Source organism: Oratosquilla oratoria, chromosome 28, assembly GCF_046742065.1.
Source record: "Oratosquilla oratoria isolate Oo_2021 chromosome 28, ASM4674206v1, whole genome shotgun sequence".
Classification (NCBI taxonomy): Eukaryota; Metazoa; Arthropoda; class Malacostraca; order Stomatopoda; family Squillidae; genus Oratosquilla; species Oratosquilla oratoria.
Window position 1 is genome coordinate 13,991,034 of NC_134804.1, and position 27,866 is coordinate 14,018,899.

Sequence of the window (27,866 nt, forward strand, 5' to 3'; positions counted from 1 at the left end):
AAGAATTAGAAAGAATACAAAGAGCAGGGCAGAAACATGGAACATGATAGAGGAAGAGAGAAGGAGTTTTGTGTTTGAGATGAAATGTCTGAGAAGTATGATAGGGGTTACTAGGCTAGATAGAATGAGAAATGAGGAGGTGAGGAGGAGAACAGGGGTGGAAAAGGAGCTGGGAGATAGGGTTGATGAAAGAGTATTAGGATGGTTTGGACACATGGAAAGAATGAGTGAAGAAAGATTAGTAAAAAGTGTGGAAGGTGGAGGTGGATGGAGTGAATATGAGTGGGCATCCAAGGATGAGATGGATGGATGGGGTGAAAGGGGCTTTACAAAAGAGAGGAATGTCTGTAGAGGGAGGATGGGAGAGGACAGAAGATAGGGGTGAATGGAGAAGGGTTGTGTATAGATGAGGCTATGATGCATGAGGGGGAGTGGGTGGGGGATGGGGGGCAAGGAAGTATGTATGCATGAGGGGACAGAGAGGGAGGGGGTCGCTGAATTTATGAAGCGGCCTTGCTGTGGATGTGCTGTGCCTTGCGACACTGCTTCTGACCCAGGGCAGTGGACAGGACGCAGGGATGACCCATCATCCAGGAGGCGCCAAGATAGGAGGGTGGAGGGGAGTGGAATATATGATAAATGAAATGGGTGGGAGTGATTTCTATGCCTTTTTCTTTTTGGCTACTCCCCATCTTAGGGGGAAAAAGCCTTTGGTATATGTATGTATGTACAAAGAGCAACAACAAAACTGGCACCAGACCTTTTGAAAATGACATATGAACAAAGACTGTCCAAATTAGAATTACCAACTCTGGAACAAAGAAGGGAAAGAGGAGACTTACTATCTATAGAATTATGAAAGGAATGGAAATCTTAGATAAGAATGATTTATTGAAATGGGACAATGGAAAAGCAAGAGGACATGAAAAGAAACTCTAGAAAAATAATTACAGAAGAGATCTAAAAAAAAAAAAAAAAAAATAGCTTCCCACACAGAGTGATAGATACCTGGAGCAAATTAGACAAAGTAACAAGATTTTAAGAAAAAAAAAATTGATGCTGAAAGATACAAAGACGGGTCACCACGAGCATAGCTCCCTTCCCATATAATATAACTAGGTAAATACATAGAGTGATTGATGTCTGGAACTAACTAAACTGAGAAACAGTGAGTGCCAAAACTATACAAGATTTTAAGAATATACTGGATGCGGAGAGATAAGAAAACGGGTCACTACAAGCATAGCTCATGTCCCGTAAAATACAACTAGGTAAATACAGTGAAATAACTGACACAGAAAGAAATAAGGGATCAAATAATACTTTGATATCAGAAAATCACATGGCCTGGACGGAATTGCAAATTGAATACTAAAAGAATGTATAGATGAACTAACAGACATACATACATACATATACCAAGGCTTTTTCCCCCTTCCAAGGGAGGTAGCCAAAAAGGGAAAGGCATAAAAACACTCCCACCCATTTCATCCCTAAATACACTCCACACCCCTCCCACCCTCCCTCTCATCTGAGCACCACCTGGATGACAGGTCATCCCTGCACCTTGCCCACCACCCTGGGTCAGAAGCAGTGTCGCAAGACACAGCACATCCACAGCAAGGCTGCTTCATTTAATCGGCGACCCCCCCTCTCCGTCCCCCCTTGCATATAAGGAGAGGACGGGGAGAAATCCCTTCGGACTGTGTCAAAATTTACTCACACATACTACCCCACCCCCCACCCCCCGCCCATTCCTCCTCATGCAATCACAATATCATCCATATACAACCATTCTCCACTCACCTCTGTCTTCCGTCCTCTCCCTTCCTTCCTAACAGACAAAATTTGTAAAATAATAGATTGCTCACTCAAAGAAGGAAAGGTACCACAAGATTGGAAAAATGCAAATATTGTACCAATACATAAAGGGGAGATAAAGAAGACCCAACAAACTATAGACCAGTCTCCCTTACAAGTACAATAGCTAAAATATGTGAAAAAGTTATCAAAAGTAGATGGACTAAAAATCTAGAAGAAAACAATATACTGAATCCAAACAAGACACTATGGACCCCTTGCACAAAAAAGTATATAAAGAAATTAGAAAGAATCCAAAGAGCAACAACAAAGATGGCACCAACACTTTTGAAATTGACAGAAACAAAGCTTGTCTAAACTGGAACTACCAACCCTTGAACAAGAAGAGAAAGAGATCAGCTGGCCATTTACAGAATCATGAAAGGCATGGAAGTCCTTGACAGAGAAGACTTGTTAAAGTGGGATAAAAGAAAAACAAAGAGGACATGAAAAGTAATTAAAAAAGGATAGTTATAGAATATATCTGAAAAAAATAGCTTTCCACACTGAGTGGTAAATGTCTGGAACAAATTGGACAAAACAATAATGTGTGCAAAAACCATACAAGAATTTAAGAAACTAGATGCTGAGAGATACAAAGACAGGTCACTATGAGCATAGCTTCCCTTCTTGCAAATTACAACTAAGTAAATAAACACACTTATATAAACATATAGCTTCCTACTGAATTAACTTTTTCATTGAGAGGCTTACATTATTATTGCACTGTTATACATTTTTTGTCATTTTTTCTAACATGCCAATCATAACTTCTTTTATTTTTGTTTCAGGTTTTGCATTCCTTGCTCATGCCAGCTCAGAATCCCCTCACAGACAAAGCTCTAGAATTCCAATACAATTTTATGAAGAGCGGGGGTGTCAAGATTGTTATTGACATGCTCACAAAAAATAACTTTCTTTGTAATGCTGACATGCATACCAAAAGGTTGGATTTGATTTGATATTGTTAAATTTCATTGCATTAATGATGATTAATCCCTTCACAGTGGTGATCCACTTGGTGGAATAAAACCAGCTTGCATTAGCCTGAATTAAATCAGTATGCATATCACCATTTTGAAAGGGTTAATCATGATAGGTTAGCTGCTGCTTTGTAGTAGAACCTAAGCAGAGAAATAAAAGTAAAACAATAATCTTTAAGCAAGTTCATTTACTTTAAACATTTTATTCTAATATTGTACATACGGATACCAAGAGCTTTTTTCCCCGTACAGGGGAGGTAGTAGATTTATGCCTTTTGACTATGGGTACCTCCCTTGTAAAAGGGAAAAAGCCCTTGATGTATGTATGTGTAGTATTAGTTAGAATAAAATGTGTAAAGTGAATCAATTTGCTTAAGGATTAGGGTTTTCAAAGTTTAATGTAGAATTTAACTTTTGTGGTAATTTTTTTTTTTTTTTCTGCCAGACAGGAATTTTAAAATAGTCAAATTAGGTCAGATTTATTGAAACAATAACATTTGTGTAATTGACTTAATTTTATTTGTGATATGAGAAGATAATTCTGTATAGCAAAGCTGAATATGCATCAGATCATTTGAATATTGATTATACATCAGATAATTTGAATATAGATTTCATCTCGCGATTGATTTGTTTCAGGTCTGCTCTCTTGGTTGTGTTGAAATTGGGCAAACTCACATTTGTAACAGTTGGTTATGCAATTGTGGGAGTTGTGGCTGGGGCTGTCACAAGTAGTACCAGCAGTACCACCAGCAGTAGTAGTGGAGGAACAGGAGGAAGTGGAGGAAACATTAACACCAATGAAGGAGGAGGAAGTGGAACACAAACAACCATTCCTCCTTCAACTCACACTCAAGCCCTGGTTCTTCAGCAGGCCTTGCTCCACATCCCCAACCCCTCTGCAGATTGTATGGTCCGCAATGTGGCATCACGCTTGGCTCAGTCTTTGCACCACCAGGTCACTATCACCTCCTCCTTGTGGGCACATTTTGTAAGGGTCTTATCGCTTTGTTAGGGTATGGTTTTGCTGAATGGCTACCAGTGACTAATATTTGTCAGTGCAACTTACCAAAAGGTCTAGAGCATCTACTTGCATGGTAGTTATGACCTCTCAGTATGAAATAATTTAGAGGTATTAACCCATTTATTTGAATAGTTTGCATTAACATTAATTCATTTACTTGTTTGAAAATTGAAGTGTTGTCAAAAATTGAGCAAGATATTAGTTTTACATAGTGATTAACAGCTATTGTTGTTTGAACAGTCATAGGTAACCTACCTTGAAATATAGTATCACCAAATAAAGTTTCTATCCCAGCATGCAGTGATTTCATGTTGGTCTGTTGTGGGCATCTGAAAGTTTTTATGTGATTACTTGAGTTTGGGAAGATGTATGAAAAGTTGAAGATCTGGGTAAAAGGGAATGGAGACAGGGGTTGTATGAAAAGTTAAATATAAATGTAGGTAAAAGTAAGGGGACGGAGACAGAGGTATGAAAGAAGTTGAAGATAAATGTAAGTAAAAGTAAGGGGACAGAGAGGGGGGTCGCTGATTTAATGAAGCAACTTTGCTGTGGGTATGTGTCTTGCAACACTGCTTCTGACCTAGGGCAGTGGGCAAGATGCAGGGATGACCCATCATCCAGGAGGAGCCAAGATAAGAGGGTAGATAGGAGTGGAGTATGTTGGGGATGAAATGAGTAGGAGTGGTTTTTATGCCTTTGCATTTTGGTTACATACCTTGTAAGGGGGAAAACCTTTGGTATATGTATATTCATTACTAGGCTAGAGTGAGAAATGAGGAGGTGAGGAGGAGAACAAGGGTGGAAAGGGAGTTGGGGGAGATAGAGTTAATGAAGGAGTATTGGGATAGTTTGGACACATGGAAAGAATGAGTGAAGAAATACTAGTAAAAGAGGTGTGGAAGGAGTGAACATGAGGGGTCAACCTAGGAGGAGATGGATGGATGGGGTAAAAGGGGCATTGGGAAAGAAGAGAATGTCTGTTGAGGAAGGATAGGAGAGGACAGAAGATAGGGGTGAATGGAGAATGGTTGTGCATGGATGATGCTGTGATGCATGAGGGGGCGTGGGGAATGGGGCGTGAGAGAGTATGTGTGAGAAATAAATTGACACAAGGGATTTCTCCCTGTCTACATGATGGAACAGAGAAGGGGGGTCGCTGATTTAATGAAGCAGCCTTGCTGTGGATGTGCTTCTGACCCACGGCAGTGGGCAAGATGCAGGGATGACCCGTCATCCAGGAGGTGCTAAGATAAGAGGGTGGAGGGGAGTGGAGTATGTTAGGGATTGAATGGGTGGGAGTGGTTTTAATGCATCTGTTTTTTGACTACCTCCTTTGTAAGGGGGAAAAAGCCTTTGGTATGTGCATGTATGTAAAAGTAAGGTGATGAGATGTACTTGAGGAGAGGATGGTAGCAAATTGGAAATGAGCATTAAGGGAGAGACTGGAGGAAGTGGATAGCTTTAGATACTTGAGGGCAAATGTGGCAGGAAAGGGAGGAGTGGAGGTGGAGGTAGAATGTAGATTGAGAGAAGCAAGTAAATGCCTTGGGGGATTAAAAAGTGAAATGAGAAATAGACATTTGGGAATGGATGCTAAGAGGAGATTGTATGAGAGATAGTGCCGACAGTACTGTATGAGGGCAAAAACATGGAACATAAGAGAGGAAGATTTTAAATGTGTTTAAGATGAAATGCCTGAGAAGTATGTTAGGGGTTACTAGGCTGGATAGAGTAAGAAACAAGGAGATGAGGAGGAGAGCAGGGATGGAAAGGGAGTTGGGAGATGAAAGAGGATGGGATGATTTGGACACATGGAAAGAATGAGTGAAGGACGATAAGTAAAAGAGGTGTGGAAGGCAGAGGTGGAAGTGATCATGAGGGGATCACCAAGGATGAGATGGATGGATGCATTAAAAGTGGCATGTCTGTTGAGGAAGGGGATATAGGTGAGTGGAGAATGATTGTGTATGGATGATACTATGATGCATGAAAGGGAGTGGATGGGGGGTGAGGGAGTATGTGTGAATGATATTTTGATGCAGCCCAAAGGGAGTCTCCTCATCTTCTCTTTTTCTGCATGAGGTAATTTAGGGGGGGGGGGGGTCACTGAGTGAATGAAGTGGCCTTGCTGTGGATGTGCTGTGTCTTGCTACATTGCTTCTGACCCAGGGTAGTGGGTGAGATGCAAGGATGACTCGTTATCCAGAAGGAGCCAAGAAAAGAGGGAGAGAGGGATGGTGAATGGGAGTGGAGTATGTGATGATGAAATGGGTGGGAATGACTTTATGCCTTTGACTTTGGCCACCTCCCTTGTAAGGGGGAAAATGCCATAGGTATGTAAATGTACTTGAGTTTGTTTGAGGGTAGGGAATGAAAAATAAAGTCTCAGGAAAAAGTTTGGCTGCCCCAGAAATGTGCAAATTCACCATGTTTGTTCAATATGTATATGGGGTGTGCACAAGGTAAACACAAGAATACTGGGCAAGGGTTTGGAGTTAGTGTGTAGAAGTGTAGGGAAGTGGAAGGTATTTACCTGGTATCTCAGGAAGGGGAGCTATGCTCATGGTGTCTCGTCTAGTTTGCTTTTAAATTTGTGTGTAGGTTTTGCACACATTTTTGTTTCATCCAATTTGATCCAGACATGCACTGCTCTGTTTTTTTTCTTCTTCTTCTTCTTCTTCTTCTTCTTCTTCTTCTTCTTCTTTCTTTCCATGTCCCCTTGTATTTCTCTTATCCTAATATAGTAAGTCCTCTCTATCAAGGACTTCCATGCCCTTCATGATTCTGTAGATGGTCAGCAAGTAACCTCTTTCTCTTCTTTGGAGTTGGTAAATTCAGTTTTGACAGGTTTGAAAGTTGGGGCCATCTTTGTAGTTGCTCTCTAGATTTTTTCAATTTTCTTTATATTCTTTTTGATACTGGGTGACCATAGTATTGGAGCATACTTGATGTTGAAGTCTACTTCCCACCTCTGATTCAATTTCCAAACCTTGTTCAGGTCTGCAGTGATTTACAGTCTGTTTCAGTATTCACTTTCCACAACAATTTAGTATTGTGTGCAAAGAAGCTCATGTAACATTCCACATATTCATCCATGTCATTCACATAAATAGCAAACATTATTTGAGCCAATAGTGATCCCTGTGAAACTCCACTAATCACCTCCTCCTAAGCTGAACTCTTTTCTCTGAGCACTACCCTTATTTTCATTCCATGCAGTAAATTCTCCTTCCAGTTTAATAGTTTACCTTGTATCCTTCCTTCTTTTTTCTTTCTTTCTTCTTATATAATTTTTATATGATACTTTGTCACAGGCTTTTCGCAAGTCTAGGAAAGCACAATCAGCCCATCAATCCCTTTCTTGTATTACATCTTGTCTTGAGTAGAAACAGATTAAATTTGTGGCACATGATCATCCCTGTCTTGAATCCAGATTGTCTCAGATTTATTATGTTGTTTTCTTCCAGGTGTTTTATCCATCTATTCTATAACTTTTCACAAATTTTGGTTACAGTGCTTGTAAGGGAAACTGGTCTGTAATTTGTTGGATCTTTTATGTTTCCTCCTTTATATATTGGTACAATATTGGCACTTTCCCAGTCATTTGGTATTTTTCCTTCTTTTAGTTAACAAATTGTATATTTTGTCCATTAATTCTTTCCATTCATTTAGTATCCAATTTGCAATTTTGTCTGGACCATGTGATTTCCTGACATCAAGGTTCGTTAATTGACTTACATACATACATATACCACGGCTTTTTCCCCCTTACAAGGGGGGTAGCCAAAAAGAAAAAGGGCATAAAATCATTCCCACCCATTCCATCCCTGAATACACTCCACACCCCTCCACCCTCCCTCTTATCTTAGCACCTCCTGAATGACGGGTCATCCCTGCACCTTGTCCATTGCCCTGGGTCAGAAGCAGTGTCGCAAGACACAGCACATCCACAGCAAGGCCGCTTCATTAAATCGGCGACCCCCCCTCTCTGTCCCCCCATTGCATAAAATGAGAGGACGGGGAGAAATCCCTTCGGGCTGCGTCAAATTTTGCTCACACACACTACCTCACCCCCTATCCACCCACCCATTCCACCTCATGCTATCACAACATCATCCATATACAACCATTCTCCATTCACCCCTGTCTTCTGTCCTCTCCCATCCTTCCTCAACAGACATTCCCCTCTTCCCCAAAGCCCCCTTCACCCCATCCATCTACCTCATCCTAGGATGTCCCCTCATGTTCACTCCCTCCACATCTGCCTTCCACACCTCTTTTACTAGTCTTTCTTCACTCATTCTTTCCATGTGTCCAAACCATCCTAATATTCTTTCATCAACCCTATCTCCCAGCTCCTTTTCCACCCCTGTTCTCCTCCTCACTTCCTCATTTCTCACTCTATCTAGCCTAGTAACCCCCATCATACTTCTCAGACACCTCATCTCAAACACATTCAAACTCCTTCTCTCTTCTTCTCTTATGTTCCATGTTTCTGCCCCATACAGTGCTGTTGGCACAATCACTCCTTCATACAGTCTCCTCTTAGCATGCATTCCCAAATGTCTATTCCTCATTACACTCTTTAATCCACCAAGGCATTTACTCGCTTCTCTCAATCTACATTCTACCTCCACTTTCACTCCACCTTTCTCTGCCACATTTGCACCCAAGTATCTAAAATTATCCACTTCCTCCAGTCGCTCTCCCTTAATGCTCACTTCCAGTCTACTGCCACTTTCACCCCTTGTACATCTCATCACCTTGCTTTTACCCACATTTATCTTTAGCTTTCTTCTATCACATACTCTCCCAAACTGCCACCAACTTCCTCAATTCCTCCTCCGATCCTGCCACAAGCGCAGTGTCGTCCACAAACAACAGCTGGCTCACCTCCCATTTTTCTCCATTTTCTTTAACCATCTCCAATCCCTTGCCCACTACCCTTGCATTTACCTCTCGCACTACCCCATCCATGTATAAGTTGAACAGCCAGGGCGACATAACGCATCCTTGACGAAGTCCCACCTTTACCTCGAACCACTCACTCTCTCCATTCCCAATCCTGACACAAGCTCTACTATTCTCATAAAAACTCTTGACAGCTCCCAGAAGCTTTCCTCCTATCCCGTATATCTGCATAACCTCCCACAGTGCCTTTCTGTCTACCCTATCATAAGCCTTTTCCAGATCCATAAAAGCCCGAAAAACATCCTTCCTCTTTCCTATAGCTTTCTCACATATCTGTCTTACCACAAAGATCTGATCTACACAACCTCTACCTGTCCTAAATCCACACTGTTCCTCACCAATTACTCCTTCTGTTCCTCTCCTAATCCTCTCAACCAAGATCCTCCCATAAGGATCTTGGTTGAGAGGATTAGGAGAGGAACAGAAGGAGTAATTGGTGAGGAACAGTGTGGATTTAGGACAGGTAGAGGTTAATTGACTTAGGTGTTGTTATTGATTTTACAGCTTGTAGCTTAGTCAAATTACAGAATGAAGCATTTAGTGATGGAGCTTGGGAGGATATGTGGGGTTAGGGTGTCGTTACTTGCAGCGAAGTTCGAGGAAATGACAGTTTGAATCCTGCCACCGGCAAAGTTGAACCAAGGGCATGGTTCATTAAATTCCATGCTATGAAGCCCTCTGTGAGGGGGACCGTCCTAGCATCCTGATAGGGGAGTGTGTGATGTTAAACCATATCATTATCACAAAGTCCTCTAAGGAGCACTGTCCTAGCCTCCTGACATGGGGGAGTAAGCGACATTAAACCAAAACATCATCACTGTAGGATGAGGTCTTATGTATTATTGTTGCATCTATGCATACATGTGTGTATATACTGTATACATGTTTAAGAGCCTCGTGCCTTGGCTACCTCCCTGGTAAGGGGGAAGACCTTTGGTATATGGATGGATGAAAGCCCTTGTTTATATCTATTGGTACCATGACCATTCTTTATGTTTCTGCTTTCCCATTGAATCTCTCAAGTACTTGTGTGTGATGTTTGAGAAGTGTGCTGGTGGAGTGATCCTCCTTGAATCCATTTGGGTTAGTGGAGCTAGGGAGATAGTGTTTTGTTTCTGCTATTGGTCTTTTTGTCAACTTGGATATGGTGGATAATAATGAGATAGATCTCTAGGATGGTGAGTTTAATGGTGGTTTGTTTGGCTTTAATATGGGTATTGTGTGGTCTCTTTCTTCTAGATGGTTGGAATTTTGTGTACAACATGGAGGGATTAAAAATATTAATCAAGGACTATGTGGTATGTGGGCCACAACACAAAATATTTTATACGAGTGACTCGTGGTCCTGCCCAGAGGCTATTGCTGGTTGCGTGAAGGCCACAGGTCTTCAGCAAATGAGACTAAGTGCAACGGGTTGATTGATTAATCACTGTCTATGGTGGTTAGTACAAAGACTATTGCATGGCATGGGGTTTTGAAATTACTATTAAAAGTCACATCACCAGTCTAAACTTAGTTAAGTTAGAAAAAAAAAATGCATATCTTTGATAGATATGCTTTGATTTTAGCTTGAGATAGATAAAAACCCACGGGAAAGACCAGTGCAACTCAGATGTTAGCTATATGTGATTTTTTTTTTTAACATTACCACTGTTTGACTTGAATGCTATAATTTACACTCTAATTTAATGTTTGCTTGCAGTTATTTATTTTATAATTGGTTTCACAGGTTACAGGTGTTGTGCCAGACATGAGTGTTGTGCGTGCCATCCTCAAGGTGACATGGGCATCAGCAGCTGGTCAGGTTCAACTTATCAATGCGCCTCTAGATGAAATTGAAAAAGCCACAGAAAGACCTCCAACTAAACCACCTGATCCAGAGGACCTAATGGGTAATTCATATAACATTATTAGTTGACAGTTCTAATAGAAGTTATCATCATCAGGACCAATAATGGGACCTGCATGTAGTGGTCCCCTAAGAAGTACAGCAAAGTTGCCCATTTTCAAAACCCATCAGCCCCTTCATTCAGTCTATGGACTGTGCCCAGGATATCTGCAATAGAGGCCAGCAATAGATTGATCCTCCAGTCCACTGGTATACCATACCCTCCCCCTCCCATAGGTACACATTAAACAGTCTCACTAGGTTTCCCACCATAACTACTCCCTTTATTTGATGCACCATGTGATAGCTCTATCATTCTTCTATTTGGGCAATGGATAGGGACCATGATGGCCCTTCACCCAAAAGGAGCTAAGATAAAAGGGAAACAATCAAATTGGGAGTGGGGGGTCATGTCTTTGTTGCCTCCCATATAAGGAAGGGTGTTACATAGAGTAGATTTGTTCCGAAGAATACAAACTCTTCGGTACTCCTTACACTAGGATACTCTCGCGTAGCGCGAATATTTCTACTGCGAAATTAAAATCCTCACTCTGTGGGTCTGGGCAACGCTTATCCTCAGTAAGGGGCCCTTGCCCTCCACCACAAGTCTCGCACACTATAACCATTCTCTTCGCAGTAGTGACCGCGTTAACATCTCTCCATGTTTACGTCGGTGCCGAAAATCAAGCAATCCGCTTCGATTGTCGCCAGCTCACTCTAAGGACGCTAAGGAGTTCGTCGTCCTTCAATTTCATCGGGGTTTTCCCTACGCCATCCTGTGTCCTGGAATTTTAAGTGCTTCTCCATTCCCTGTATTATTCCCTTAACCGCCACCGGGTATCCTACCCTTCACTGTAAGTATGGAATCTGGTTCCAGTATTGTTGTGGTTTCGCCGCATAGAAAATGGCCATAGAAAATGGCTTCCCTCTTCACCCCCCCAAAAACTGGGGAAGGCGGCCTACGGCTTCGGAGGAGACGAGCAATTCTCTCCCTCCTCCACGGCGTAGTAGACAGGCAGCCAAGTTGTCCTTTATTCCTTTAAACCTGGACGGTTAGCGTAGATGGACATGCGCCTCAGGCCACCTCTAGCTACCGTTCCTGTACGAGCTTTTCCCGGATGAGGTCGCTTGCGGCTTGCCCTCGCCCATCCCAGAAACTCAACAGTCGCCAGGAAGGTGGTACAACGCCACTTCGAGTCATTCTCAGGCCAAGTTGTCCTCTTCCTTCAACAAAGGACGGTTAGCGTAGTCGGACATGCGCGTCAAGCCACCGCTAGCTACCGTTCCTGTACGAGCTTTTCCCGGATGAGGTCGCTTGCGGTTTGCCCTCGCCCATCCCGGAAACTCAACAGTCGCCAGGAAGGTGGTACAACGCCACTTCGAGTCATTCTCAGGCCAAGTTGTCCTCTTCCTTCAACAAAGGACGGTTAGCGTAGTCGGACATGCGCGTCAAGCCACCGCTAGCTACCGTTCCTGTATGACATTTTTCCCGGATGTGGTCGCTTGCGGCTGCCCCCGAAACTCGACGCCGGCACGGACAAAGGGGGGGGGGGCAAAGAGCCCCTTAGTCTCTTCTACTCAGGAATCCCGCTGTACGCACAACACCCACCGTAGGAAGAGCTGGGTGATCAACGGTGCCCTTTCCATGCCCTTTGCTCACAGGGACAGAGATCAGGGACGAGGTTGCAGACGCGGTGTTTCTAGATGGCTTCCCCCCTCACCCGACACAAGGAGAAGGCATGCTACGTCGGCGGAGGACGCGGGCAGTTGTCTCCCCCCTCCTAAGCGTAGTAAACGGAAAGGTTGTACAATAGCCGCCCCGAGTCAGTCTCAGGCCACTTGTCTCCTGTTCCTGCCCACAGGGTGGTTAGCTACGACGGGCACGCGCTGGCCCCCGCGAACCCCCCCGGGTACGAGATTTTTCCCGGATGCGTCCACCGGCCCCGCGACGCTGCCGGCGGCTCCGCCCCCCCACGGACAAAGGAGCCGAGTTCGGAGATTCGGAGCGCGTCGGCCTCTTCTCCTCCTCGGGTGGCCCCCACGTTCACCTTCCACCCGTCGTCAGACGAGCCGGGTCATCGCCGGAACCCTTTCTATGCCCGGTGGGCAGGAAGCCCGAGATGTGCCCACGCGCGCGTTCGTCGTGGGTGACTCGGCTTCGTCCAGAGGAGGCAGTCTCCCATTGGCGTCTCCCGGACCATCCGCACCCAGGCGGGACTCAAGCGGACATTCCCCGGACCTCCTCCCCACTCTGTTCACTCGTCACTACGTTGAAGGAACAGATGGAGGCCCAACGGGAATTTTTCCGCGCTTCTCAAGCGCGGTTCGTGCACCGCACGGAAGCTCGTAAGGAGTCACCGCCCCCAAGGGCCCCCCTCGACCATCTTCCACTTGCTCGGCCCCCCTCTGTACCCATCAGTGACCGGGATGGTAGCGTGAGGTTCCTCTCTGCCCGTCCCGACCCCTCCTACGCCGACGACGATGTCCACAGCTCCGTAGGGGGGGGGGGCCACGCTCCCTTTCCCCTCCCGTTTCCCAGTCGGAATCCTCGATGGTGGTCCCACCTTCCTTCTCGGACGTCCTCGCGAGGGTTCGGAGGGCGAATCGACTGGGCCACCCGAAAGAAGAGGAAGCCACATTCGAGTCTGACATCTTCATGACGGCCAACTCTCAGAAAGCCCAGCCTCCTCCCCTCCACCTTCCATGGAGTACGCAGACGGCGAGAGCCATGGCCCAGGCCTCCGACGCTCTCGCAACAAGGACGACCGAGAAGACGCGTTGGCTTCCGGTCCCATTGGAACACCAGAAGCGCTTCTACACCCCATCGGGGTCAACCCTCGGAGCAGCCTCGATCCCGGCGAGGTTACCAGAGCTGGTTAAGGCGGACGCCGAGTCGCTGCGCAGACGAAACGTCCTCCTCTCTGGCAGGGAAGTCAGCAACCACCTTCAATCACTGGCTCTGTCCCTGGCGGTGAACTCCTGGCTAGAACGCCTCCTTGCCTCGGCGTGGGGGTTCTTACCCGCACTACAACCCCAGGAAGAATGCGACCTCCAGGCTTTTTGGCAAGCGCGAGCAGAGCCCTGAAGCATCAGGTTTCCTGTCTCTCAACGTCCTGGGCCAACTTCGAGTCCCGCAGGAGAGACACCATCCTCGGGGACCCCAGTGACCCCCTCCTCAGGGAGATTTATGCTCACCCACACGCTGATTCCCCCGGATATGGTGGACTCCGAGATCCTAGACGCAAACATTATAGAGGCTCCGGACTCCCCCACAGGACTCCTAGGAATTCGCCAGCCCCTCTGCACAGGATAGGGGGTTGCCTCTCCCTCTACTGGAGAGCATGGGAAGAGGCCGGGGCGGAAGACTGGACCTACTGAGTCATTAAGACGGGCTATTGTCTTCCCTTTTCCACTGTCCCAAACCTCTCCCTCTATCCCATCCAAGTCAGCAGCTTCCACCCGGACTCGGCTCGCGGGCGGGCCCTAGCGGAGGCATCCTCCGTTTTGCTCCAGACAGGAACTTTAGTGGAAGTCTCGACTCCGGACCCAGGGTTCTTCTCACGGCTATTCCTAGTAGAAAAGACAACAGGGGTGTGGAGACCAGTCATCTATTTGTCTCCACTCAACAAGTTCCTTTTCCCTGACAAAGTTCCGAATGGCCTCCCCAGAGTCCGTAAGGGCGTCTATCAGGGAAGGGAACTTCATGGTGTCGCTGGACCTCCAAGATGCATTCCGCCCAGCTATGCCAGAACACCTGAGAATGGTCCTAACCTTTGTCCTGAAATTGGGCACAGTAGTCAACCCGGAAAAGTCAGATTTCTTACCAGAACAGAGAGTCACGTACCTGGGTATGGTCCTGGACTCCTCCCTAATGGAATCCTTCCTAGTAGGAAAGGGGATCCCGAATCTCGCTTCTCTAGTTGCACAGGCACTATCGACCAGGTTCCTGACGGCTACACAATGCCAAATCCTCCTGGGCCATATGGCCTCCATATAGAAATTAATCCCCTGGAGTAGACAAAGAATGCGACCGCTACAGTGGCTCCTCAAGTCTCAGTGGGCCCCGCAAGAGGGAGAACCCCTACAACACATCTCCCTCACCGAAGAAGTCAAGGATTCTCTTCTCTGGTGGAAGGCCCATGCAACCTTCTCATGGGGATGCCCCTCGGCCCATCTCCCCCCGAAGTCCTCCTGTTCTCCGATGCCTCCAAGGAGGGCTGGGGAGCCCACCTCAACGACGATCACATCAGCGGTTCCTGGTCCACAGTCGAGCGGACAGCCCATATCAATTGGCTTGAGTTGAAAGCAGTACTCCTGGCTCTCCGTCACTTCAAGGATCAAGTCTCAGGAAAAGTAGTGGGCATAATGTCGGACAACTCCTCGGTAGTACCCTACCTGAACGAGCAAGGGGGGCACAGTCTCCCAGGAACTATGCCTTCTGATGATGGACATCCTCAACCTAGCCAAGAATCTCCAGGTGTCACTCAAAGCCCGTTACATCCCGGGGAAGAGGAATGTCTGGGCGGACCACCTCGGCAGGAAGAATCAGATAATCAACACAGAATGGTCCCTCTATCGAGAAGTAGCGAACTTCATCCTCAGCAAATGGGGCTCCCCTCTAGTGGACCTTTTTGCAATGAGATGGAATCACCAACTCCCAATATTTCAGCCCTTTCCTGGATCCTCTGACAGCAGGAGAAAACGCTCTTCTGCACAGTTGGGACAACCTGGACTCCTACGCTTTCCCACCATTTCCCTTGCTCCAGAAGGTACCTCAGAGCAAGACACGCATCCTACCTTCGGATGACTTTGATCGCTCCTTGGTGGCCCGAAGCCCCATGGTTTCCGGACGCCCTCGAGCTAGCAGTAGAAGAGCCTCTGGCCCTTCAGGGAAGACCAGATCTTCTGTATCCACCCATCAACGGGCCTTGGCACAAGAACCCTTCTGCACTCAATCTTCACGCGTTCAGACTATGGTCCAGATCCTCCTAAAGAAGGGTTTTCCCAGAGAAGTGGTTGAGGACATGTCCGCTCCTATTTGCTCATCCTCAGCTAACCTTTATCAAGGGAAATGCGCCTTTGCAAATGGTGCCACTCCAGGAAGTTAGTCCCAGTTCGAGCCACCATTCCTGAGATCGCCTCCTTCCACGTCCTCAGGAAGTCCAGGAAGATCTCCCTCTCGGCAGTACAAAGCTATAGGGCAGCTCTAAATCAGGTGTTTTCTCTGAAGGGCATGGTCCTAGCCCTTTCACAGGAAATTTCCATGCTCTTCAGGCACTTCAAAGATCATGCCCCCCCCCAGGGAAATCAGTTCTCCTCCGCGGGATGTGGCATTAGTCCTGAACTCTCTGAGGGGTCCCCCTTACGAACCTCTCCGAGAGGCACATCTGAAGGACCTCTCCTAGAGGACAGTTTTTTCTGCTAGCCCTGGCATCTTCCAAGAGAGTAGGGGAGTTACATGCCATCTCTTATAGAGTCGCCCATTCCAAAGGATGGAAAGAGGTCTCCTTCACTTTCATGCCTCAATTCATTGCCAAAACAAAGATCCTGCCAAATCCGACCCTAGATTCTGGTCCTTTAGTGTTCCATCCTTAGACGAATTTGCAGGGGGAGAATAGACTGAAACAGTTCTATGCCCGGTACAAGCCATCCGGACCTACCTCAAGAGAACCGAACATCTTCGACCAGAATTAAAGTGGTTGTTCATCTCTACTAAAGGTAGCCCATCACTAAGAATTCCTTTTCTTACTGGACAATGGAAGTCATCCGCAGAGCCTGCGACATGGACCACACAGATTGCCCATGACCTGAGGGCAGTAGGGACCTCCCTAGTCATCAGAAAGAATCGGTCAGTCAACCAGGTTCTTCAAGCAGGTATATGGAAAAGCCAGAATACGTTCACTTCCTTTTACCTCAAAGAAGTTATGCGGGAATCTTTAGGGAACTTATCTTTGGGCCCCATAGTGGCCGCCCAAGAAGTCCTGAAAATGATATACCCCTCCTCAAGAGCACACAGCCGACCCTGACAACTCATCCAGGTTCTGGCTCGGCAACTGCAGGGATAACTTTCTAAAGTCCTTCTCATACTCTTACATTCCCTTACCTCACCCGCGGGCTCTCTAGCATTCCAAGGGAATCAATTCAAGCCCTTCAGTGGTACAAAAGTGATTATAACCTTTCTGTCTCCACTCCAGGGAACAGAAAGGGGTGCACTTCAAAGTGAGGGGAATGTATAGGGGTCTGGTCAACATAGTCTTAGCACACTAGATTTTCCTTACAGCGGTTTCCCAGGCTAGATAACAACTTCCTTCCCTCCTAAGTCCGAGTCTCCTAGTGTAAGGAGTACCGAAGAGTTTGTATTCTTCGGAACAAATGTAATTTTCGCAGGAAAATTAATTTTTCCCTGATACAAACCTGAGGTACTCCTTACCTTTAATGGCCCTCCTCAACCACCCCTCTAAACAGTTCCTTCTCCTTGCCTGACAACCTTGTGCTTAAATCATACCTGGCTCAGAGAATGGTTATAGTGTGCGAGACTTGTGGTGGAGGGCAAGGGCCCCCCCCCTTGCCCCAATGGGGCCCCTTACTGAGGATAAGCGTTGCCCAGACCCACAGAGTGAGGATTTTAATTTCGCAGTAGAAATATTCGCGCTACGCGAGAGTATCCTAGTGTAAGGAGTACCTCAGGTTTGTATCAGGGAAAAATTAATTTTCCTGCGAAAATTACATTTTGCTATTCAATTGCATCCATTTTCCTGACATCTCACTTCCACAGTTGCCTCCTTATCCTCCTCTAGATTCATTAGTGCCTCTAGATAATCTAATAGTCTTCCACCCCGTATCACCCTCATTTCTATTAACATTTTTTCATCTATCCAACTTACCTGTCCATAGTGCTCCACTTTTCAATATGTCTTTTTATTCTTTTCAGTATCCTCCATCAAACACCTACTTCACATTACATCTACTCTGCTCTTGGCCTTCCTTATCTTGCAATATCCTCCCATCCTCTTTAATTTGTACCTTTCATATGCAATCATTCTTCATAAGTTCACTCTTTTTCTGCCACCACCTTCACCTCATCCCACTATTTGCTGCCACTTCTTTTGTTTCCTCTCATTATTATCATCCTACATACCATTTTTGTGTATTGTAGCACTGTTCTTAAAGTTAGAAATTAATTTTTCACTGTTGATAATGGAAGAGACAGCAGTAAGAGGAAGATGGACAGATTAGTTAGGGAGTTGTTAAATGTGAAGGAGGATAGAGAGGGAAAGATAGTTGCAGTGGGAAGCACTAAGAAAATTATAGTGATTAATGAGAAAAATGGAGAAGAAATAAGAAAAGACATGATGAAAGCAGTTATTTAAATGATGAGAGCAGGTAAGGTGCCTAGGTTAGATGGATGTCTTGCAGAGTGTCTAAAAAAGGGAGATACACTGATGGTGGACTGGCTGGTGAGGGTAGAGTGCTGGAGGACTGGAGAAATGCCTGTATAGTTCCACTTTACAAGGGAAAAGGGGACAAGTGTGATTGTAGTAGTCTCAGAGGGATCACTTTGTTAAATGTAGATGGGAAGGCTTATGGGTGGGTTTTGATTGAGAGGATTAGGAGAGGAACAGAGGGAATAGGTGAGGAGGTGGGGGTTGCATGGATCAGAGTTTTGTGGTAATGCATATATGTGAGAAAGCTGTAGGAAAAGGTAAGGATGTTTTTTGGGGCCTTTATGGATTTGGAAAAGGCTTATGATGGGGTAGACTGGAAGGCACTGTAGGAGGTATTGCAGTTATGTGGGATAGGAGGAAAGCTGTTAAGAGTGGTCAAGAGTTTTTACAAGAGTAGTAGAGCCTGTGTTAGAATTAGAAATGGAGAGAGTGGTTTAAGGTAAAAGTGGGACTTTGCCAGGGATGTGTCATATCATCATGGCTGTTCAATTTATGCATGGATGGGGGTGGTTCAAGAGGTAAATGCAAGGGTAATGGGCTGGATTGGAGGTGGTTAATGAATATGGAGAAAAATAGGTTGCCAATTAAATGAATCAGCTTTGATGTGGGTGTGTTGTTTTGCTGCATTGCTTCTAGCCCACAGCAGTGGGCAAGAGATGACCCATCATCCAGTAGGAGTCAAGAAAAGAGGGAGAGAAGGGTGGTGAATGGGAGCGGTGTATGTGAGGATGAAATGGGTGGGAGAGGATTTGTGCTTTTAATTTTGATTACCTCCCTTGTAATGGGGAAAAGGCCCTTGATAAATGTATATATAATCATTTGTGTTTGATATTCACAGCTGAAATTTTATATGAATTCTTTTTATTCTTGCAGTGTGCCGTGAGGGCTTGGAGACGTTGTCAGTAGTATTGGCATTGTACCCCCAAGCCTTGGAAACCTTAACTAAAGACCAGCAGTTCCAGAACTTTGTCATGAGTCTAATTCTAGTATCTCCTGAGCGGACTGTTCGACAGTGTGCTGTTGAGCAGCTCCTTCTAATGGCCACAAAATGCTCCTCATCTCCTCAGACTCTTGTTGTATTCATTGTGATGCTCTTTGGAGTCCTTAATGGCCTGAAGAAGGATTACTCTAAGGAATACTTTCAGGTAAAAAAATTTCCTAATATTTGAAATAGTGTAGAGGTATGGTTTGCCAAGATGGAATGAAGATGTAGGTGATGTAGATGTTTATTGAAAATAATTATACCAAACTTGTTTATGAAGAAAGGTACACAACACAACCAAGTCAGGAAAAGCACAATATTTCATGCATTTTATTTTTATCAAGTGCTGATGAAAGATTATAAGTGTGGTTTGGTCAAATGAAAGAGTGAGTGAGAAAAGATTAGCAAAAAGAGTGTGGAAAGCAGAGGTAGATAGAGTGAACTTTAGGGGAAGGCTGAAACTGAGATAGATGGATGGGGTGAAAGGACCTTTGATCAGAAGGGGAATGTCTGCTGAGCAGGGAAGGGAGAAGGCAAAGGATAGGTGTGAGTGGAGAATGGTTGTGTATATTTCTTGACTGACCAAAGGGATTTCTCCTTGTCTTCTCAAGTTTTTGCATGAGGGAATGAGGAGGGAAGGTCACTGTGTAAATGAAACGGCTGGCCCTGCTGTGTCTTACTGGTAATGAATTAAATTATGTAAACCAAATTTGTCATTCATTTGAAATTTGTGTGGAGACAGTGTGCATCAGCCATTACAGGCAATAAGCAACCAAGAGGATGGGAGGTGGGAGGGAGGCAGGAGTGAGGTAGATTTAAGAACATGTTATAGATCAGCAAGACAAGTGTAGGAAGGTAGGAACTGCCAAATGTCACCATATGAATATGGGAACTAGAAAGGTGTGTCTAATTCAAAACTGTTACTCTCCTCTTGAAGGTATGGTGCATCTACCCACCAACCTTATGGAAAATAAGTCGCAGTTAATGGGTTAGGGGAGAAAGCAGTGAAATGTCTGATCATGATCAGGGGTAGGTTTGGTTTAGAAGAGATGAAGTTGAGAAAGAAGGAAAGGGAGGGAGGCAGGAAAGAACTGAAAGTGAGCAAGTTGAATGAGGAAGGGAGACTACCAGGTGTAGTTGTGAGAGGTATGAAATTGTGGACAAGAAAAGTGAAATGGGAGTAGAGGAAGAATGGATGTATTTCAAAGAGGAAGTGCTATAGTGTGCAAAGTATGTGATTTAAGTAATCAATCAATCTTCTGCCCCAGGTCTTATTTGCAAAATACCCACAGCTCCCAGGTAACCAGTATGTGCTACCAGATTGGCCCACAAGTTATAAAAATGTGTTGTTGCCTGGGTATGGCAAAAGTGGGACAGGATGAGACAAAATTAGTGTATTCTGTGTGATGCATGCATCTGGGACAATTTGCCTCAATGGTCAAGCTTATATTGTTTTGGTATTGTTCTGGATGACCCATCATCCAGGAGCCAAAGTAAGAGGGAGGGGGATGAATGGGGGTGGAGTATGCCTTTATTTTTGGCTACCTCCCTCGTAAGGGGGAAAAAGCCATTGATTGTATGTATTGTCTTAGCACTGGATGAAAATATGAATGCTTTCATGCAAGTGTGGGTCTTGCTTCTCTTGACAAATTTTTCTGTGGGACTAATGTTTGGTGGGATTTGATGGAGAAAGTATATGGAGTGCTTATGTGATCACACTGAGATCACAAAACAAACTCTTTAAGACTGACCATTAAACTTCCTGCTCTATCAGACATTTTAAGACATCATCCTCAGAAAAATTGTGAACAAGAAAAGAACCACACTAGCATTCTTCCATTTAGGTCACCATCCAACACTGAGAGAGTATCAGCATAGAATGGGTCTGGCTAGAGAAACAAACTATTTCTGATGTAGCTATCACACAGAGAATGCTAAACATCTTACCTTATACTGCTGACCCATGCTAGCTATACCCAGATTACAGTACAATATTTCTTCTTTCAGTGATTTATGGTGGCCCATGGTAGTTACATGGGGCCATGAATCTCCTGCAAGAGAGAACTGGAGTAACAGATTGAAAAAACCTTAATCATAACATCTAGGAGGTGCTAAGATGGGAGGGAGCGTGGAGGGGTGTGGAGTGTTTTCAGGGATGGAATGGGTGGTAATGATTTTATGCCTTTTCCTTTTTGGCTACTTCCCTAGTAAGGGGGAAAAAGCCTTGGTATATGTATGTATAACATTTTGTGTCTTGCTGACCCAGGGCAGTGGATAGGATGGATTGCTAACCCAGGGCAGTGGATAGGATGCAGGGATGACCCGTCATCCAGGAGGTGCCAAGATGATAGGGAGGGTGGAGGGGAGTGGAATATATAGGAAATGGAATGGGTGGGAGTGGTTTCTATGCCTTTTTCTTTTTGGCTACCCCCCCCCCCATGTAGGGGGAAAAAGCCTTTGGTATATGTATGTATGTATGTATTATATTGAAACATCTTGTTAATGGTAAAACCTGTCATATTTTCAGTTGTTGTGTGGCTTATTGAATTGGGCCTGTGTCTCCAATATTGCTGTGTCAGGGGTGGATCGGCTCCTAACTGCTGAAGTGGAGTGGCTTAAAGGAGTAAAGGCACAGCTAGCAAGTGGTGTTAGTCAGGGAGGAGCCCTTGCAGATGATACCTTGCTGGAGGGGCATCTTTCTGTTACAAGGGAGCTTGTGGCTTTCCTCCCACCAGAGAAGAAATATGAACTTGGGGCAGATCCAAGTAAAGGGGTATTTCTTATTAAGGTGAGCCTCTGGTATATAAGTTATGTAAGCATTTAATTGGAGTACTGGTACATTTACTTAGCTGGCCTCATGCAATGACAAAATTAGTAATTAGAATGAAACTTCCTCTAGATATTCTATTCCAGCAAATTTTGCATTTGATTTGATGATTCTTGGACATGGAGAATTGCTAATCATTAAGTTGAAATTAAAATTAAATTACACGAGGATTATTTATTTTTGTTGGCTTGTCTTCCTAACACATTTTTCTCTTTTTTTTTCAGGAACTTGTAGAAGATTTTATTTTCCCATTTTCAAAAGTTTATCTCCAGTTAGAACACTCAGCAGAGATGCTTGCAGAGCAGGTAAGACCCTCTGTATGTACCTGTGCCTTTTGTTGCTGGTCATGGTAGATATTGCTTAGTACAACCAAACATCCACAGAAATGTTTTATATCTACTAAAATTATTTATTTTGAAAAAATAAGAATAAAGTCTTCATCGTTGAATGTAGATATCAAGAAGAAAAGTATGCTATTAGAAAGGTTGACATATTTATGCAGTAGAATGAAGCCTGTAGATCTTTTCTTTCATTGTAATTACTTCTGTGGGTTATTTGTCCAAGCAGACTCTACTGTGCCTAGATTTAAGTTAAAGTAATGAACCATGAAATGTTTCATACAATAGTAAAAATTTATTAGATGCTATATCTGGATGCATTTTTTGTATTATTTAGAAATCAAGATTACTAAGCTTTATCCTAGGGAGTCACCATCTGATGAAGTGGTGGGGTAAACCAGCTCCAACGATTGGGTCCTACTGTGGAAGTGCATGCTTTGCTGCATTGTCTTTGACCCAAGCTCTATGTGAGGATACAGGGATGACCCATCATCCAAAAGTTCCTAAGATAGGAGGGAGTTTATAGCAAATGGTTTACCAGTACCTCTGTTCTTATGGACAGTACCAAGTCATTTGGAAGGTGTTAGGTTTTGTAAATGAAGTAGGTGTGGGTTTTGACTTGGGTGCCTCTGTATTACGGAGAGGAGAGCCTTTTGTATATAAAAAAGTGTGCAAAGATGGTATCTGGGACAAGGAGGATGGGAGGGAACAGGAAAAAGGGTAGTGAATGGTAAGATGAAGAGGTGAAGGTTGTGGTAGAAGGGTAGCAAGTGCATGAGGACTTGTTCCAAAGTAGAACTAGGGAAGTATATGAGAGGTACAGGAAAAAGAGAGAAGCAAAATATAAGGTGAGGGAGGCAAAAAGGAGAGCAGATGTGAAATGGTGTAGAAATTTGACAGAATTTTGAAAACAATAAAAAGATTTTTTGGAAGGAAGTGAAGAGGATGAGGAGGGTGAATCAGGTAGAGAGGAAAAGGTGAGGGGTGTGCATGGACAGATGTTGATGGAAATGAAGGTAGAAATGGGAAGAGGGGTAGAGTATTTCAGATAATTGTTGAATGTGGAGGAAGATAAGGATTGATTGATTGTGGTAGTGGGAGGAGGAAGGAAAATGTAGATAAGAAAAATGACAGGGCAATAGGAAAAGGTGAGATACAAAGAACATTGAAAGTGATGAAAGCTAGTAAGGCATCTGAGTTGGATGGGTGTCTTGTGGAGTGTAATATAGTGATGAACAGTTATTGTGGATTGGCTAGTGGGGTTGTTTAATGTTTGCCTAAGGGAGGGGGATGTGTTCAAGGAATGGAAAAGTACTTGTTTATTCCCTTTTCACAAAGAAAAAGAGGACAAATATGAATGTAATAGTTAAAGAGGTATCAGTGCATTCAGCATAGTTAGAAAGGATTATGGGAGGGTGTTAATTGAGACTATTAGGCAAGACATCTTGACAGGGATGAGTGGAGTTACTGTGTATAGATGATACTATGATGCAAGGATGGGAGGTAGGGTAGGGAGTGGTTATGTGTGAATGATATTTTGATGCAGCCCAAAGGAAATTCTCACTATTTTCTCTTTCTTCATGAGGGGACTGAGCTAGCTGTGGATTTATTGTGCCTTGCTACATTGCTTCTGACCCAGAGGAGTGGGCTAGTTATAGGGATGACCTGTCATCCTCTAGGAGCTAAGATGAGAAGGAAGATAGGGTGGATGGGAGTGAAATGGGTGAGAATGAAATAGTGAGAAACAGGAAGTAATTAGTTAGGAACTGTGGGTTAAGGAAAGGTAGAGAATGCGTGGATCACATTTTTGTAGTGAGGCAGATATGCGAGAAGTTTTTTGGCAAAAAGTAAGGACCACTTTTTTATGGATCTAGACAGTCAACAAGAAGACATTGTGGGAGATATTGCATATGTATGGGACAGCGAAAGTTGTTCATGGCAATCAAGAACTTTTACCTTAGTAGTAGAGCTTGTTAGGGTTGGGAATAGCTGTTGTTGTTGTTGTTGTTCCCTAGACTGTCTGTCCGAGCAGTCCCGTCTCCCCAAGGAAGGCCATAGCCGAAACTGGGTTTTCCCACAAATCCTTTATAGAGTGTATGTTGTGTTGTTTGCGTGTATGATTGTGTATAATGCAGTCTTCCATTATGTGTTGTATGGTATGGGGTGAAGTGTTACATCCTGGGCAGCTGTTCACAACACGGTCGTCCAGCCTCTTCTGGTAGCTTAGAAGTGCTGGGTGGTGACCGCATCGCAGTCTGGCCAAGTGGACTCTGTCCTTGCGTGGGAGAGAGGATTCAGAAGGGTGGATATCAGGGGGTCTGGCATGCAGCAGTGTGTTGTCTTTCAGTGTGTTAATGGAGCGGTGAGTGATATGATTATGAATATGTTTCCGGAGGCTGGTATTTGGTGGTTGTGGAGGAAGAGAAGAGAGTATCTGTGTGTAATAAAGGTCTTTGGGTGTAGTTTTAATGTTTCTTGGTGTGTGTGGGTGTTCTGCTATGTAGTGTAGCGGGTGTGATGTGTTTGTGGTGGCTGAAGCAAGTGTTTGTGTGCCTCTCATGTCGAGGTGGTCCTTGACTTTGAGGACTTTTGTTTCATGGTGTAAATGGTCTGTAGGTGATGTATTTGTGCAGCCTGTAATTGTTTTTAGGGCTTTGTTTTGTATGATTTGAAGGGTGTTGTGGTGTGTCTCACTGAGATTAGGAGCCCATGCAGGACTCGCATAATTCATCACTGAGCGTATGCATTGTTTGTATATTGTTATATTAGTTTCTTTGTTTTGTCCAAATGTTGTTCCAGTGATTGACTTAAGTGCGTTAAGTCTAGGTGTGCATTTGTTTTTTATGTTTGTGAGGTGTTGTTTGAAAGACATGGATGTATCGTATGTTACACCAAGAATTTTCGGTGTGTTTGTGTGTGGTATTAGAGTGTTGTTGATGTAGAGATGAGGTATGTATTTGTGTTCTTTTGTCCAGTTGGTGAGAAGTGTTGCTGTAGATTTGGTTGGAGCTATTTTGAGTCTGTTTGTGATGAACCATGTGTTGAGTGTGTCAAGGTAAGGCTGGATTATTTCTGCAGTTTTGTCTGTGTTACGATGTGTGCATGTGATTGTTATGTCGTCTGCGTAGGAAGAGATTTGTATTTCTGAGGTGTCTGGCGTGGGTAAGTCATGCATGTATAGATTAAATAATGTGGGGGATAGAACCGAGCCCTGTGGTACTCCGTTCTTAATTTGTTCCGAAGAATACAAACTCTTCGGTACTCCTTACACTAGGATACTCTCGCGTAGCGCGAATATTTCTACTGCGAAATTAAAATCCTCACTCTGGGTCTGGGCAACGCTTATCCTCAGTAAGGGGCCCCATTGGGGCAAGGGGGGGGGCCCTTGCCCTCCACCACAAGTCTCGCACACTATAACCATTCTCTTCGCAGTAGTGACCGCGTTAACATCTCTCTACTGCATGTTTAGTTTTTTTTCGGTTTCCCCCTTAATGGGCCGATTCTCAGTCAAATTCCTTTATTGGCGTGGCATCCAAGTCACTGTTTACGTCGGTGCCGAAAATCAAGCAATCCGCTTCGATTGTCGCCAGCTCACTCTAAGGACGCTAAGGAGTTCGTCGTCCTTCAATTTCATCGGGGTTTTCCCTACGCCATCCTGTGTCCTGGCATTATTAAGTGCTTCTCCATTCCCTGTATTATTCCCTTAACCGCCACCGGGTATCCTACCCTTCACTGTAAGTATGGAATCTGGTTCCAGTATTGTTGTGGTTTCGCCGCAGGGAGATAAAGGGAAAGGTGCGCACGCATAGAAAATGGCTTCCCTCTTCACCCCCCCAAAAACATGGGAAGGCGGCCTACGGCTTCGGAGGAGACGAGCATTCTCTCCCTCCTCCACGGCGTAGTAGACAGGAAGCCAAGTTGTCCTTTATTCCTTTAAACTTGGACGGTTAGCGTAGATGGACATGCGCCTAAGGCCACCTCTAGCTACCGTTCCTGTACGAGCTTTTCCCGGATGTGGTCGCTTGCGGCTTGCCCTCGCCCATCCCAGAAACTCAACAGTCGCCAGGAAGGTGGTACAACGCCACTTCGAGTCATTCTCAGGCCAAGTTGTCCTCTTCCTTCAAACCAGGACGGTTAGCGCAGCCGGACATGCGCGTCAACGCCACCGCTAGCTACCGTTCCTGTATGGAATCTGGTTCCAGTATTGTTGTGGTTTCGCCGCAGGGAGATAAAGGGAAAGGTGCGCACGCATAGAAAATGGCTTCCCTCTTCACCCCCCCAAAAACATGGGAAGGCTGCCTACGGCTTCGGAGGAGACGAGCATTCTCTCCCTCCTCCACGGCGTAGTAGACAGGAAGCCAAGTTGTCCTTTATTCCTTTAAACTTGGACGGTTAGCGTAGATGGACATGCGCCTAAGGCCACCTCTAGCTACCGTTCCTGTACGAGCTTTTCCCGGATGTGGTCGCTTGCGGCTTGCCCTCGCCCATCCCAGAAACTCAACAGTCGCCAGGAAGGTGGTACAACGCCACTTCGAGTCATTCTCAGGCCAAGTTGTCCTCTTCCTTCAAACCAGGACGGTTAGCGTAGCCGGACATGCGCGTCAACACCACCGCTAGCTACCGTTCCTGTATGACATTTTTCCCGGATGTGGTCGCTTGCGGCTGCCCCCGAAACTCGACGCCGGCACGGACAAAGGGGGGGGGGGGCAAAGAGCCCCTTAGTCTCTTCTACTCAGGAATCCCGCAGTACGCACAAAGAGCCGGGTGATCAACGGTGACCTTCCATGCCCTTTGCTCACAGGGACAGAGATCAGGGACGAGGTTGCAGACGCGGTATTTCTCGCTGACCGGATGCTACGTCGGCGGAGGACGCGGACAGTTGTCTCCCCCCTCCTAAGCGTAGTAAACGGAATGGTTGTACATAGCCGCCCCCGCGAACCCCCCCCCCCCCCCCCCCGGGTACGAGATTTTTCCCGGATGCGTCCGGCGGCTCCGCCCCCCCACGGACAAAGGAGCCGAGTTCGGAGATTCGGAGCGCGTCGGCCTCTTCTCCTCAGGTGGTCCCCCACATCCACCTTCCACCCGTCGTCAGACGAGCCGGGTCATCGCCGGAACCCTTTCTATGCCCGGTGGGCAGGAAGCCCGAGATGTGCCCACGCGCGCGTTCGTCGTGGGTGACTCAGCTTCGTCCATTGGAGGCAGTCTCCCCTTGGCGTCTCCCGGACCATCCGCACCCAGGCGGGACTCACCAAGTGGACATTCCCCGGACATTCCCCGGACCTCCTCCCCACTCTCTGTTCACTCGTCACTACGTTGAAGGAACAGATGGAGGCCCAACGGGAATTTTTCCGCGCTTCTCAAGCGCGGTTCGTGCACCGCACGGAAGCTCGTGAGGAGTCACCGCCCCCAAGGGCCCCCCTCGACCATCTTCCACTTGCTCGGCCCCCCTCTGTACCCATCAGTGACCGGGATGGTAGCGTGAGGTTCCTCTCTGCCCGTGCCGACCCCTCCTACGCCGACGACGATGTCCACAGCTCCGTAGGGGGGG

At 45.5% G+C, this 27,866-nt stretch overlaps 1 protein-coding gene across 13 annotated transcripts in view; it reads left to right on the top strand.

Moving 5' to 3' along the window:
- faf (ubiquitin carboxyl-terminal hydrolase-like faf) overlaps positions 1-27,866 on the top strand; it is a 204,639-nt gene that overhangs the window by 77,368 nt on the left and 99,405 nt on the right. For 6 of the 13 annotated variants that reach the window (XM_076210952.1, XM_076210955.1, XM_076210957.1 and 3 more), the window contains exons 23-28: positions 2,652-2,806; positions 3,483-3,834; positions 10,568-10,730; positions 19,045-19,316; positions 21,681-21,941; positions 22,205-22,297. In XM_076210952.1, coding sequence (XP_076067067.1) covers positions 2,652-2,806; positions 3,483-3,834; positions 10,568-10,730; positions 19,045-19,316; positions 21,681-21,941; positions 22,205-22,297 — 1,296 coding nt within the window. The remainder of the gene's footprint in view (positions 1-2,651; positions 2,807-3,482; positions 3,835-10,567; positions 10,731-19,044; positions 19,317-21,680; positions 21,942-22,204; positions 22,298-27,866) is intronic. The other 7 variants (XM_076210956.1, XM_076210958.1, XM_076210961.1 and 4 more) reach the window with 3 other exon arrangements.